Consider the following 15,381-nt stretch of genomic DNA (forward strand, 5'->3'; position numbering starts at 1 on the left):
GAGTACCTTTCTGGGAATAAATGGCTGTGGTTTTTAAACACACTATTAGCCGAGGTGAGATCCTGCTCATACCAATAACCAAGCTGAAGAAATTCATCACTGTGAGTCGGAATCATCACGGTCAATCCACACAGCTCAGAGAATGCAAACATGACCTGGACAAGGTTAAAGGACATCCCCAGCCCTTAATATTACAAGGCTTTTTTCTGATTGGTCCCAATGAGTGTGCCTCGGGGACTCTGTGTCTCTGGAAACTGCCCATACAGTGCCTGACTTTGTTTGTGACAACAAAGGGGTCAAAGATTTGAGAAACAGAAGGAACAGCACACAGCCTCCCAAAGCAAAACCAAACCAAACAAGGAAAAACACTCACAACTGTATGGGGAAAAGAATGATTCTAGGTTGAAACTTCACATTAGAAAATATTTTCTTCAGTTAGTCAAAGGGAAATTAAAGGAAAAAAGATCCATGTTTCTCAAAGCTTGTATCTATTTCTCCTTTGTAATTTCTCATGGAAACAGCAGATTTAAAGATTACCACATACACACAAACACACACAGTTGCTTTCTTTTAGTTATGGCAACTTCAAATTTTAGAGACAGACATGTCATACTTTTCTATGAGGTAAGAATGCTTAAGTGTACCTGGCTCTACATTTTAGAGCCAACAGCAAAGCAGAAAGACTTATAAAGAGCAAGGTACTATTCAAACAACTTCAGACAAACATTAATGGTGAGAAACATTACACAAGAAACACTGGGCATTTATAGATTTTTTGCTTAAAAGGATTACATGGGAAATTTTAGGTAGAAGCAAGATTTTAAAATATCCCATGTCTTCATGGCAGATAAAAACAGAGGCTTATGTAATAATCAGAAAAAATTATGTAAGATTCTCTTCCACATAATATCATGGGTTAGGGATGATGGTGGGTCACACCACAGCTTTATTAAATATAATGGACATCTTCATATACCATATATTCAAGGTCTTTCTGTGTCAGCAAGTGGCTGAGAATAACTGAAAGCTGAAAAAACATAATCCTCTTTATCCACTTAAGCCCCTCTTCATAAATGGCTGAGACAGGTGGTCGGACCCTTCAAGGTCCATGGAATAATACAGTTGACTAAATTGGTGTTCCTATACCTGAAAACATTTACTGTAAGATTCTCTTAGCATACAGAGCAGAAACAGCATATTTTGTTTATTTGAGATAATCCAACTAGGTTCATCACTTCCTTCCTTTTGTTTTTATTTTTAAGAGAAAGAGAAACAGAAATCCCCATTCCCACCCCAACCCTACCCCCAACACAAATGATAATATCCTTAAATGTGCTCAAAGGAGCTATAAACTACGAAAAGATAAAGTTCAATTGCTGAGGGGCAGCAACAGTACACATGTTCTTACCTGATGTGGCCAATCAATTCAATAAGCTTGTGACTAAAAAAATAAGCTGTCAGCTCAGACACATGGCTCAGGACTGAACAGACCCCAAAGAGGGTTGTCGTTCCATTCAGGTCCTCCAAATGCCAGTAGAGAAAGGTGAACACGAAGCCGTATCCGAAACCCATAAACCAAGCCACGAACAACACGGAGCCATACTGCACACTGCAAAGCAGCCTGATTAAGTCCCAGAAGTTGAAGGCCTGCACGTGGCTGGTGGTGGTTGGTGTCTCCTCAGAGGATTCTGTGGAGCTGTTCCTCTCTACTTGAGGGATCTCCACCTCTTTCCCTTTATTTTCACTGTTTTTGAAGTGGTTGTAGCGGAACCGGAACTGAGTAGCGACGATCAAGGCCATGGTCATGAGAACCCCAAAGACGATGAAGACAATCTGGTAGTTCCGGTATTCAGGGGGCTTACACCCCTTCCCATTGATGAGCACGTCCACGTGGGTGTAGTCAATGCCAATACCCACCGACAGCATTGCCAGGCCCCAGCCCAGGGAGCCCCACATGCGTTGCAGTCCATAGCGGTCTCTGTGCTTTCCCAGATACTGGAGTGTTACCGTGTCCACAATCGTGACAGAGGAGGCACTGAAAAATTCTCCTATTATGACAACTACCAAGATCACCAAGAATATAGCTTCTACTTCTTGTTGATCATAAACAAGAGTGACTTGGTCAGAAGGTAAAGATTTGGTGGTAGTGACAATAGAAGTAGTTGTCTCCCAGGTTGCATTTCCTGGGGGAGCAGAGGTTGCAGTGCTTGGGTTCATGGTCAAGTTCATAACATGGTCAGTAATTTCATCAGTGTGAGGCTGCAGAGTGGGCGCACTGGTCTTGTTTGGAGCTGTTGAGAAGATGACAGTTTCCATGACACTGTGCCCTGCTTCTAACATCTCTGACCCATTGTAAGGAGGCAGGTTCCTTTTCTCACGAATTCCTGGTGATGTAGTAATGGAAGAGACAATGGAGGAATTCGCTGGCAGGAGAGTGAACAGGTGACTTGAACTGGTGGGATGAGCTGTCGGAGGAATCTTTGGTACACACCGCAAGGTAGCAGGTTTGACAAATCCGATGCCCAGGTTGAATAAAACCCAACACAAAAGAGAAAAGAGGAGGACAATTTTGCCTTTTTTAAAGCGATCTGCAACTACACCCCAAAAGGGGGCACTGCAGAATTCAATGAAGTATCGAATACCTACCAGCAGCCCACTCTGGCTTGGTGACATTCCCAGCTGCTTATAATACACAGGCAAAAGGGGGTAAAGAGAGCCATATGCAGAGTAAAAGAAAAAATAAAAGACCTTGGAAATTAGAAGATCATTGTTTATTTTAACGCAATGTTTCTCTATCCAGTCTATTTCCTCCTCAGGAATAGCAGCTGTTTCAGAGGGGGAGGGTGTTTCATTTGAAGGTGGTTCTGGTTCCCTGGAAATACCATTAAAAGGATCGGCAAGCACATATTTTCTCTTCTGTTCCTCTTCATCATCGGTTAAGATGGCAACTTTATCATCTGTCGCCATGGCTTATCACCACCATCAGAAAGTTGATGACCTTCAAAATTTTGGTTGTTGATCTGTAAAGTAAAATTTAAAAGAAGGCTTAGTATGAAAATAATAACATTTAGACATAGAGCTTCATCTTGCCGGAAACTGAGGAGTTTCAAACTACATCTAAAAATGGTAATTGTGAGAGAGAACCATCACCACTTATCACTTGCAGCCATATAGTACTGATAAAGAAAAATAACTTTCAAAAAATCAAGTACTCGCTTTGTGGCCACTGACTGACTAATGACATCTTCTAATGACAGGTGTATAGCTCACGTTCATTCTCAATCTCTTCATTGATTCCTAGGGAAAATGTACAAATGACAGGGTTTATGTCCAAACCAAATAGAGAGAATTGAAAGTAAACAGTATTTATAGTTTCTTGGTTTTACTTTTCAAATAAATCCACTGCACTCTGAAGTCCAGAATTCTTAGAAAATAAAGGTAGCTAAAACCGTTCAGTGTTTAGAGAAAAACAGAAATAAGCTCTTAACCACAACTGCAAATGTGATGAGAAAGAGAGAGCCAATTGCACGTTTGCATCTGTAGTTGGTCACTACAGCCATGCCAATGATATCCTGGTAAGGAAGTAGTCTTTACGCTGCTTATATCACATACATTTTCCAGATGTGCTTTTATAGATTACAGTTTAAGAAAATGTCAGAAAAAAAATAGCAGATAGCATTTATTGAGCATGTACTCTGTGCCAGGCAACACTGAAAGATCTTTAAATGTATTAATTCATATTCATTAAAATAACCCTATTATCTTCTCCATTTTACAGATGAGAAAAATGAGGTATGGTGAGTTTAAATAACTCACATGTGGCAGAGCAAGGATGTGAACCCTAATATTATGGCTTTAGGACACATGCTCTGTTACACCACACTGAACTGCCAAATACCATATTTGGATAATAAAGTGCTATTAAACCTTTTTATGAGACAGGGTGCTTCATATGAAAGATAAGCAATATATCAAAGGCATAAATTTATAGGAACTGTGCCACATTCCACCAGAATTTCCCTTTCTTCTATTATACAAATGATTAAAGAGTCAAAAGGTCTTGCTTGCATCAAGATTTGTCAAGTTGCAATGAATATAATTGGATGTAGGACGTATACATATTAAATAGTTATTAATTCATTTCATCTTCTTTACTAGAGAGAAATAACTCCACTTGCCACCCCTTGGAACACATCTTGCTCTCCCTTTTCCCCAAATGAAGAATAAATTTCTGAAGATCTTCCAGAATCATGCTTGTAAACATTTTAAAACCTCTATATAGCTCCTAGGCAGACAATAGAAACATAATTTACTGAGGCCTGTGTAATAAGTCAGTTTATCTTTTACCCCCAAAGCCAGGTGTTAACGTAGCTATAAGCTTTGAAAACGTTCATGTATTTCTTTTTCTTATGTTAAAATTTTTTTATTTGAGGTAAAATTAATATAACATAAAATTAACCATTTTAAAGTAAATGATTTAGTAGAATTAGTAGATTCACAGTGTTGGGCAACCATCACCTCCCTCTAGTTCCCAAATCATACTAAAAGGTTTTCCTCAATGTTCTCTACTTATTTTTCTTTCATCATTATTGCCTCTACCTACCCAAGTCAGCAGCTCCAATTCTCTTTCATTACCTGAAAAGAACGGCAATTCTCCTTTGGACTCATTTTCTAAATTAATTTCATTTTGAGCTCAAACTTGAAAGAAATATTTGTTTTTAAAACGTATAAAATTATATGACATTTCTAGGTAAAAATGGCAGATTGAGTGCATCTGGTTTTACTCCATCCCTAAATCCAACTAAAATAACAACACACACACACACACACACACACAGACACACATACTTCTAAAGTCATAATCCAAGCTGGGAAAATTAAAGGGTACATAATAGCAATAAAATAATATTCTGGAAGCCAGAACATAGACAATTGGTAAATCACGGTAAATCTGAGAAAGCTGAAACCCTGGTTGACAATGGGAGAAGCAAGAACTAATACAATTTGTTCCTCAGAATCCCTCAAAGGCTCATGGGTTGGCCATATTAGGTTATTCTGCAAGTAAGAGTGTGTGTGTTTGAGGGGGGCTTGTGTTTGAGGGGGGCTTGATTAACAGAGTTAATTGAAAGTCTGGACCCCCAACTCCGAATGCCCAATTCCCTTCTCCACTCCACATAGCTAGCCAAACAACTAGAGGTTTTTCCCTCTGGAGAGGATGAAACAGAGGTTCTTGAGCCATAGAGCAACAGGAACAGCTGAGAGTAGGGGTGCCATATTGAAAACAGGGGGCATTAAGTGAACATACACATCCTAGATTCAAGCCCTGGCCCCGACTCCAGCCTCCATCCCACTTACCTCACTAGGTTCCCAGAGGCTGGCAAGGCTTTTATCCTCCAAGGCTTTCATCCTCCCAGAGGCTGGCAAGAACTGGAAGGTTCTTCCGGGGAGAATCTGACTAGCCCGAGAGAAATGACCTCTCAATCCTGATATTGAAGCCTCCCCAACTAAAGAACCCAACCAAATCACTCCACACAGGAGTTCAGAGTCTTATCTAGCCCTGCCACTAAATATGAGCAGTCACCGAGAATTACAAGGTATTTGAGGAAAGTCTCTTCCAGGAAAGATAGAACCGAAACAAACAGGGGAAAAAATCAATATGGAGAAAACAGAAGCTCTGTGAGGAGGAAAATATTTTTTTAAATATATTATTAATATCTTTAGAAATAGGAAAAGAAATGCAACTATGAAACAAAAGTAAGATAATACATATTTTTTAAGGAGAAGGAGGAAGGAATAAAAGGAATGCTTGAATGAAAAAAAAAAAGGTATAAAAATGTGTTATAGAAAAAAGAGCACACGGACTTCCCTGCTGGCACAGTGGTTAAGAATCCGCCTGCCAAAGCAGGGGACATGGGTTCGAGCCCTGGTCCGGGAAGATGCCACATGCCGCAGAGCAACTAAGCCTGTGCACCACAACTACTGAGCCTGCACTCTAGAGCCCGTGAGCCACAACTACTGAAGCCCACGCACCTAGAACCCATACTACACAACAAGAGAAGCCACTACAATGAGAAGCCCATGCACTGCAACGAAGAGTAGACCCACTCGCTGCAACTAGAGAAAGCCCACATGCAACAATGAAGACCCAACACAGCCAAATAAATTTATTTTTAAAAAAAGAAAAAGAAAAAAGAGCACAAATGGAAAATTAACAGATGATGTGAAAGGAAAATTTGAGGTGACTTAGAAAAAACAAAAACAACAATAAACAGATACCTCGACCTCATGTCATATAAAAATCAATTCCAGATGAATTGTATATCTAAAAGTAAAAGATAAAATAACATAATTTTTAGAAGAAAACACAGAAAAACATCTTGAAGATCTTAGGATAGAAAAAAGATTTATTAAATAGGACATAAAAAGTGCTAAGCATTAAGGAAGAAAAAAATAAATTGGAGTACATTAAAATCAAGAGCTTCTGTTCATAAAAAGGCAACATTAAATCTGAAATGGCAAGGCAAAGAGTAGGAGAAGGTATTCTGGTGAGGGTGAATGTTATATATATTTGACACAAGAATGTATCTGATATATAAAGAATCCTTCTTAAATTTTATAGGAAAATATCAAGTAGCCCAATAAGAAAAATGAGCGAAAGACTTGAACAGGCACTTCACAAAAGAGCTTATGCAAATGGTTAATAAATATATAAAAAGATGCTCAAGTTGACTAAAGTGAGCAGTGAAAGCAAATTAAAGCCAGAACGCAATAATGTAACATACCTCCAAAATGGGAAAAATAAATAAGACAAATAATACCAAGTGTTGGTGAGGATGTGGAGCAACTGGAACTCTCATATATTGCTGGTGGGAGTGTAAAGTGATACACTAATAACTGTTTGGGAATAGTTATTAAACCTGAATGTATAGCCCATGACAAGTCTAAGGTATGTATATTAAATAGTAATATATTCACCAAATGATATCTACAAAAATGTTCAGGACAATTTTAATAGCCCCAAACTGGGAGCAACCTGTCCACAGCAGAATATATGAGTTGTGTTATATCCATACAATGAAATGCCATATAGCAATAAAAATGAAAAAACTACAAACATGTGCAATGACAAGGATAAATCTCACAAACATAATGTGGAATGAGAGAAGCGAAAGCCAAAAGAACATATACTACATGATTCCACTGATACAGAGTTCAAAAGTTGGCAAAACTAATTTATGCTGTTATAAGCCAGGTAGACTTCTGCTTCTGAGAAGATGAAGTAGATATACTTTTCCTTACTGCTCCTGCTAAGTACAACTAAAAATCTTGGACATTATATATAAAACAAACATAGAAGACTCTAAAACGTAGGCAGAAAAAGGCAGACCTTCTGGGGGCCTTGATACCCAAAGAACAACACAACAATGAGTGGGGCTAAAGAACTCAGAAACATTAATGAGGATGGACCAAAAAAAAAAAAAAAAACTGGGCCTTTCCAGCCAAAGAACCAGGAAAGGGCAGCCTAGAAAACCAGAAAGCTATAGATAATTGCTCTATTCCAGTTAAGTACCACAGAGAAAGAAAAGCATGTCCCACTCCCACCTCTACTAGCAAAGGCCAAATGGGAAACCTAGACTTCCACCTTCACCAGCTATAACAGAGCACCCCAACCCCTCAGCCGAGTTGGTGTCAGAGAAGGTCAAGTATGGAGCTGAGACTTTCATCACTGCTAGGTGATAATGAGGCCACATCCCCACAGCAGTGTCAGTGGAGGCCAAATGGGGAATCTGGACTTCCACCCCAACTGTCAGATTAACAAGGCACCCTTTCCCCACTGAGGTGGTGTCAGAGGAGGCCCGGTGAAGAGTCAGAACTTTCACCACCACCCAGCAGTAACAAGATTACTCCCTCTACCTCCACTGTGCTATCCACGGGAGGCCATGTGGGGAGCAGTAAAAAGGCACTCCTATCCATCCCAGCCAGGGAGGTATCAGTGGACACTAATCATGAGCCAGAACACCCATCTCTACTGCAGGCGTCAGCACAGACTGAGTGGGGAACCTGGACTTCTACCTCCATCTGGAAGTAATGAGGCAGCGTCTCCCATTCCCTTGCCAGAGCAGTGTCAGAAAAAATCCAGCTAAAACAGAAGGCTTAAGTAAGATCCAGAGTCTCACAATATAAAACCCAAAGTGTCCAGGTTTCAATTAAAAAAACCATCATACCAAGAATCAGGAAGACCTCAAACTGAGTGAAGAAAGACAGTAGACGCCAACACCAAAATGAGAGGAACGTTAGAATAAGGTAACAAGGATTTTAAAACGGCTATCAAAAATGCTTCAACAAGCAATTACAAACATGCTTGAAACAAATGAAAAAAATAGAAAATTGAAGCAAGAAAGTCTCAGCAAAGAAATATAATATATAAAGAAAAACAAAATGGAAGTTTTAGAACTGTAAAATACAATAACCAAAATATGAAAAACTCAATGCATGCATTCAACAGCAGAATGGAGGAGAGAAAGGGAAGAATCAGTGAGCTGAAAGAATAATAGAAATCATACAATCTGAACAACAGAAAGAAAATAGACTGAAAAAAATTAACAGAGCCTCAAGAACCTTTGGGACTATAACAAAAGATTGAACATTAATGTCATCAGAGTCCTTGAAGGAGAAGAGGAAAAGGGCAGTACTGAATTACTCAAACGAATAAAGGCTGAAAACTTCTCAAATTGGCAGAAGACATAAACCTACAGATTCAAAAAGCTGAATGAATTCTAAACAAGAAAAACCCACACCAAGACACATCATAGTCAAACTATAAAAACCAAAGACAAAGAAAAAATCTTGATGGCAGAGATAGGAATCACAACTTACCAACAGGGGAAAATCTATTCAAATGATAGCAGATTTTTTATCAGAAACCATGGAAACCAGAAGGAATACAGTATTTTTTAAATACCGAAAGAAAAGAATTATCAAGTGAGACTCCTGTGTCCAGAAAAAAAGTCCAAAACCCAGAAAACTATGGACCAATATCCCTATAAACACAGACACAAAAATCCTTAACTAAATGTTAGAAAAGAAAATTTAGCAATATGTAGAAAGAACGGTGCCTATGACCATGTGGGATTTATTCCAAGGATGCAATGCTGGTGCAATATTTGAAAATCAATCAATGTAATCCACGATATAAACAAGGTAAAGAAAAAAAAGTATCATGATCCTATTAATTGATACAGAAAAAAGCATTTGACAAAATTAAACACTCATTCAGGAAAAGTCTCAGAAAAATAGGAATAAAGGGAATCCTCCTTAACTTGATAAAGATCGCCTACAAAAACCCACAGAGGGGCTTCCCTGGTGGTGCAGTGGTTGAGAGTCCACCTGCCGATGCAGGGGACACGAGTTCGTGCCCCAGTCCAGGAAGATCCCACATGCCGTGGAGCGGCTAGGCCCGGGAGCCATGGCCGCTGAGCCTGCATGTCCGGAGCCTGTGCTCCCCAACAGGAGAGGCCACAACAGTGAGAGGCCCGCGTACCGCAAAAAAAAAAAAAAAAAAAAACCCACAGGTAACATTACACTTAATGGTGAAAGACTGAATGCTTTTTCTCTAAGATAGGGAAGAAGGGAAGACTGTCTGGTTTCATCATTCTTATGCAACTTTGTGTTGGAAGTTCTAGCCAGGGCAATAAGGAAAGAAAAGGAAACAAAAGGCATACAGATCAAAAAGGAAGAAACTGTCTCTATTTGCAGTTGGCATGACTGTCTATGTAGCGAATCCCAAAAAAGCTACAAAAGCTTCTAGAAGGAAGAAATATTTCAGTATAAATTAACAAAACATGTACAGGACTGTACGCTGAAAACTACAAAATGCTGATAAAAGAAACTAAAAATTTAAATAAATGGAGAACCATACCATGTTCATGGGGTAGAACACTCAACACAGTAAAGACTTCAATTATCCTCAAATTTATATACAGTTTTAACACAGTCCCTATCAAAATCCCAACAAGATTTTTTTGTGGATATAGGTGAGATTACTCTAAAATTTATCTGAAAAGGAAAGGGAACTTGAATAGCTAAAGCAATTTTGAAAAAGAAGACATTACTTAGCCACATACTAATCACCGCTATGTGGTAATGGTGGAAGAACAGACACATAGATCAATGGAACAGAACAGAGAGCCCAGGAATAAATCCACAAAAATATGTCCAAGTGATATTTGACAAAGATGCAAAAACAATTCGATGGGAGAAAGATAAAAAACTTTTCAACAAATAGTGCTGGTGCAATTAGTCATCAATAGGCAAAAAATGAATGTCAACCTAAGTCTCATACCTTATATGAATACTCACTCAAAATGGATTCATGGATTTAAATGTAAAACTTTTAGGAAAAAAAAACCTAGGAGAAAATCTTCGGGTTCTAGTGCTAGGCAAACAATTCTTAGACTTAACACCAAAAGTATGACTCAAAAAAGGAAAAAATGAAAATTAGACTTTATCAAAATTTAAAACTTTTGCTCTGTGAAAGGCTCTATTAAAAGAATGAAAAAACAAGCTATAAACTGGGAGAAAATATTTGCAAGCCACATATTCAACAAAGGGCTAGTATCTAGAATATGTAAAGAATTCTCAAAACTCAACGGAAAATATACCAAACAATCCAATTAGAAAACAGACAAGACATGAAGAGACATTTCACCAAAGAGAACATACAGGATATACAGATGCAAATAAACACACGAAAAGATGTTCATTGTCATTAACCGTTAGGAAAATGTAAATTAAAAACATGATACATCACTATACACCTATAAGACTAGCTAAAATAAAAATAGTAACACCACCGAATTCTGACAAGGATAAAGAGAAACTAAATCCCTCATACATTGTTGCTGGGGATGTAAAATGGTACAGCCACTCTGCAAAGCAGTTTGGCAGTTTCTTATAAATCCAAACAATGTGACTACCACGTGACCCAGCAACTGCACTTCTGGGCAGTTACCGCAGAGAACTGAAAACTTATTTTCACACAAAAACCTGTACACAAATGTTTACAGCATCTTTATCTGTAATAGCCAAAAACTGGAAGTAACTCAGATGTCCTTCATGGATGAATGGTTAAACAAACTGGTACCTCCGTACCATGGGAAACTGTTCAGCAATAAAAAGGAATAGGGCTTCCCTGGTGGCGCAGTGGTTGAGAGTCCGCCTGCCGATGCAGGGGACACGGGTTCGTGCCCCAGTCCGGGAGGATCCCACGGGCCGCGGAGTGGCTGGACCCGTGAGCCATGGCCACTGAGCCTGCACGTCCGGAGCCTGTGCTCCACAACGGGAGAAGCCACAGAGCAGTGAGAGGCCCGCGTACCGCCAAAAAAAAAATAAAATAAAACTATAAAATGAAAAGGAATAAATGATTGACACATACAATAACCTGATTGAATCTCCAGAGAATTATAAAGAGTGAAAAAAGCCAATCTCAAAAGATTATCCACTGTATGATTCCATTCATATATCATTCTCAGACTGACAAAAGTATTGAAATGGAGAACATATAAGTGATTGTCAGGGGTTCAGTAGCGAGTACAGGTGGGAGGAAAGTGGAGGCGGCTACAAAAGGGCAACGTGAGGGACCTGGTGGTGATAAAAATGTTCTGTATCTTGACTGTATCAACATCAGTATCCTAGTTGTGCTATTATACTGAAGTTTTGCAAGATGTTACCACTGGGGGAAAGTGGGTACTGGATAAATGGTCTATATCTGTATTATTTCTTATAACTGTATGTGAATCTATAATTATCTCAGAATAAAAAAGATTAATTTAAAAAATTCAAGATAGTAATTACCCTTGGGTAAGGTAGTAGCTAGAAGGAGTTCTGGGGTCCTGATAATTTGGGGGTTTTGGGGTTTTTTGTTTTTGTTTTTATCTGGATCTTTATTAAATGGAAGTATTCACGTTATAAAAAGTCAGTGAACTATATTATTTTTCAACAACAAAAAAAGAACTTAAAATATGAAGCGAAAAAGAAAAGAGATGAAACTAGCAGAGAAAAGACAAGACAAATATAGGATCACCCAGAAAGTCAAGTACCTATAAAACAGGAACTCCAAGAGAAAAATAGAGAAAATTGAGAGATAGGAATCTTTTTAATTCAAGAAAATTTCTCAGAACTGAAAGATATATGAGTTGTCTGAAATGACCACGGAGTACGTAACACAGTGGATAAAATACATCCAAGCCAAAGTACATCATCAAGCTTTCAGAACATTAGGACAAAGAGACGACCCTACAAACTTTCAGAGAATAAAATGTGTCACATACTAAGGATCAGGGACCAGAATGGCTTCAGATATCTCAACAACAACACTGGAAGCTGTACTCAACCCAATTATCATTCAAGTTTATAGGTAAAAGAAAGACATTTCACATATGCAATTTCTCAAAAAAAAATGTACCTCTCATATACCCTTTCTCAGGTTGTACACTGCCAAAACAAGGGAATAAAACAAGAGAGAGTAAGACATGGAATTTAGAAAATAAGAGAACATAGGAGAGAGGCAAAGGGAATACGGCATGCTGGTGACTGGAGATCCCAGGATGTCACAAAAGGCGGCCAGTGTAGCTGGGTCAGGTGTGCAGGCTCCAGGAGAGGCTTTGTCAGCAAAGTGACACCGGCAGAATAACAATAGATCTGAATGTCCTAAGAGGAAATTTAGACCACTGGTGAAGAGTTTAGGGATGAATTACTGGTAAGTTTAGAGAAAGGTAAACAAAACACTACAAGAAAACAAAAAGTTGCACAAGAAAAGAAAAATAATCATAGTTTACTACATGTCTCAGCTTCGATCACATAGTCATACTAATGTAAGGAAGGGCTACTGAACTAACCAAAATTGCCACGTAACTATATGGGGAAGACAGGGAAATGAGAAGGCTGAATGGGCACAGAGAGCCGGGACAGCATGGAGAGTAACTCTGTATCTTCCATAGCGGAAAGACAACAGATAATGCCTACATTTAAAAATCATGAATTAAGAATACAAGCTTTTTATTTCAAAATGCACTGGTGAATATCAAAATAATCACCTTAAAGACAGAGAATGTAGTTGCCTCTGGGAGGGAAAATGAGGAGGGATGTCTTAGAAGTCTGATTTAAAAAAAAAAAGAAACAAGTCTTGTAAACTTGGTAATTTTTTTAAAAAAGCTTTGTACATGCATAACTCACCTAAAAAATAAAAATCAAAGCTAAAAAAGAAATATGCAGTCACATGGGCTTTGTCTTGGTACAAGATAATCAAAAGCAGCTACTAGTATCTTTCTCTCACAGACTAAAAATAGTTTTCAGAATTGCACATAAGGAATGCTGACCGCATGAATTCTTGTCAGGTGGCTTTTATTTAATTATCCTCCATAAATCAACTGCTGCTTCTATAACAAGTAGGTCAGAGAAGGACACAAAGTTACCTTTAAAAAGCATAATTCCCAAATTGTTCAAGTGATGATGAAGAACTGAATCAACCCCCAAATGCTCATTCAAAGCTGCAAAATATATTACATTAGGAGGTTGATTTAAACCTTGATGAGTGACTTCCCCTAAACCACTCATTCCTCTCCATCTGATTCAAATGATTTTTAATTATCATAGGTTATGCAAAGTTTCTCTTGTTAACATGAGTCCAGATGTTAAGTAGTTGTCAAAATATCAACAAATGCAAAGTAGTGAAGAAAATGTTCCTGTAGTATGGCATTCAGTACCTTTTATATGAATGTCACATTCAATAACTTCTATATGAATTGCAAATCTAAAAATACAAACAAAAACTTTTAGTTTCAACTCTGGACATTAGTGTTTAGACTCAATATTTTCAGGTCATATTTAGATACTGATGAAAAGGAACTGAAATAATCACATTGTAAACAGAGAAACAAAATAAAGTATAACTACAGTCATCTGTGTAATCAAAGGATCAGGGACAAAAAAGAAACAAATGAACCCCCCAAAAACCTCTGCATTCTAATAAAATTAAAATATGTCCCAAAGCAGGGCATGCTTTGGATGACTTAGATTACATTTAATTTGCCATAAGGATTGATAGAGTAAGTGTAAGGAGAAGTTAGAATATTTATATTTACATGCTATATGAAGTACTTAACCTGTTTACAAATCTAGGGGAGACTTTTTAAATTTAATAGTCCACCAACATGAACCCATTAAGCTAATATTTTGTTTTAAACTTCTGAATCTTAAAGATTTTTTTAAAGAAACTTTAAAAAAGAGAGAAGACATTTCAAATTATAAACAGAAATAAATCTATGAATTTCTCTAGAAAAATCTATATTACAGGTTTGCAGTTAATCCTACTTGGATAAGAAGGGCTTTTGTTTGTTTTTTAGAAAAGCTTTCTCACTTGGCACTCTCTAACGATAGTAATCAACATCATTACTGTGAACGTATATAACACAGCCTTTAAAAACCTGGAAGGGCATTCATTCTACTGGTACCTACACTGAGTCATTAAAAAATAGCAGCTATTTCTGAATTATTGATGAGGGGTGATGAAATCATTCTTGTTAAAATTGATAGCTTTCTTCATTAAATATTTAAATTAAAGCTGCTCAAAATTACATTGAGTTATCCACAAATACATGAGTATGGAGATGGATTCAACTTTTGAAGAAAGAAGATCTTAAACCTGAATATATTCCTTGGAATAATAATTGCCAAAGGTCAGATCTACCAGCGCTACGATAATGTGTGCTCTAATGTATCAGTGACATAACTACCAGTGATGGAGAGGAAACAATCCCTGGATTACACAGAAGGGACCTTCCTCCTGGCACCACAGCTATCAACACGATGTTGCCCAGAGACCAGGACTGAAGCTGCAAAATGGGCAAATCTACTTCCTGAACCCTCAGAGCTATAGCTCTACCCTGTCGACTCTTACTGGCCACTCTCTATGCCTCTGAGCGATGTGAATCCCAGAGCAGAACTCTAATCACTGCTGCAATGTATTCCCAACATAGACATACAGAAAGAAGCTCCTCTAAATAAGCCTTCGCATCCTGGTATTTACATACTGTACTGTGAACATTCAGTTCAACCCCCAGCATTTTCCAGAATAGAGCTTTCCTCAGAAGCACAGCGCTCAATTTCAATTCCAACACATCTTTTCTCAATAAGGATTGATTTAGCATCTGCTACACGTTTAGCCAATGTCATGAAAAAGAAATACAAGGTTGGTTTTACAACAGTTACACATGCTACAAGGGCATTAAGGTGTGCAAAGCTGAATGACTATTTTGGGACCTTCCTCTTCCTTTTGGAGCATTTTGACGTGGCTCCTTTATGGCTACATCAAATTGTGAAAGA

At 38.1% G+C, this 15,381-nt stretch overlaps 1 protein-coding gene across 2 annotated transcripts in view; it reads right to left on the reverse strand.

Moving 5' to 3' along the window:
• Positions 1-15,381, reverse strand: part of MFSD6 (major facilitator superfamily domain containing 6) — a 74,879-nt gene that overhangs the window by 46,293 nt on the left and 13,205 nt on the right. For both annotated transcript variants that reach the window (XM_032636849.1, XM_032636850.1), the window contains exon 2: positions 1,409-3,020. In XM_032636849.1, coding sequence (XP_032492740.1) covers positions 1,409-2,967 — 1,559 coding nt within the window. In that variant the 5' untranslated portion in view covers positions 2,968-3,020. The remainder of the gene's footprint in view (positions 1-1,408; positions 3,021-15,381) is intronic.

The sequence above is a fragment of the Phocoena sinus genome, chromosome 7 (assembly GCF_008692025.1).
Source record: "Phocoena sinus isolate mPhoSin1 chromosome 7, mPhoSin1.pri, whole genome shotgun sequence".
NCBI classification, from domain to species: Eukaryota; Metazoa; Chordata; class Mammalia; order Artiodactyla; family Phocoenidae; genus Phocoena; species Phocoena sinus.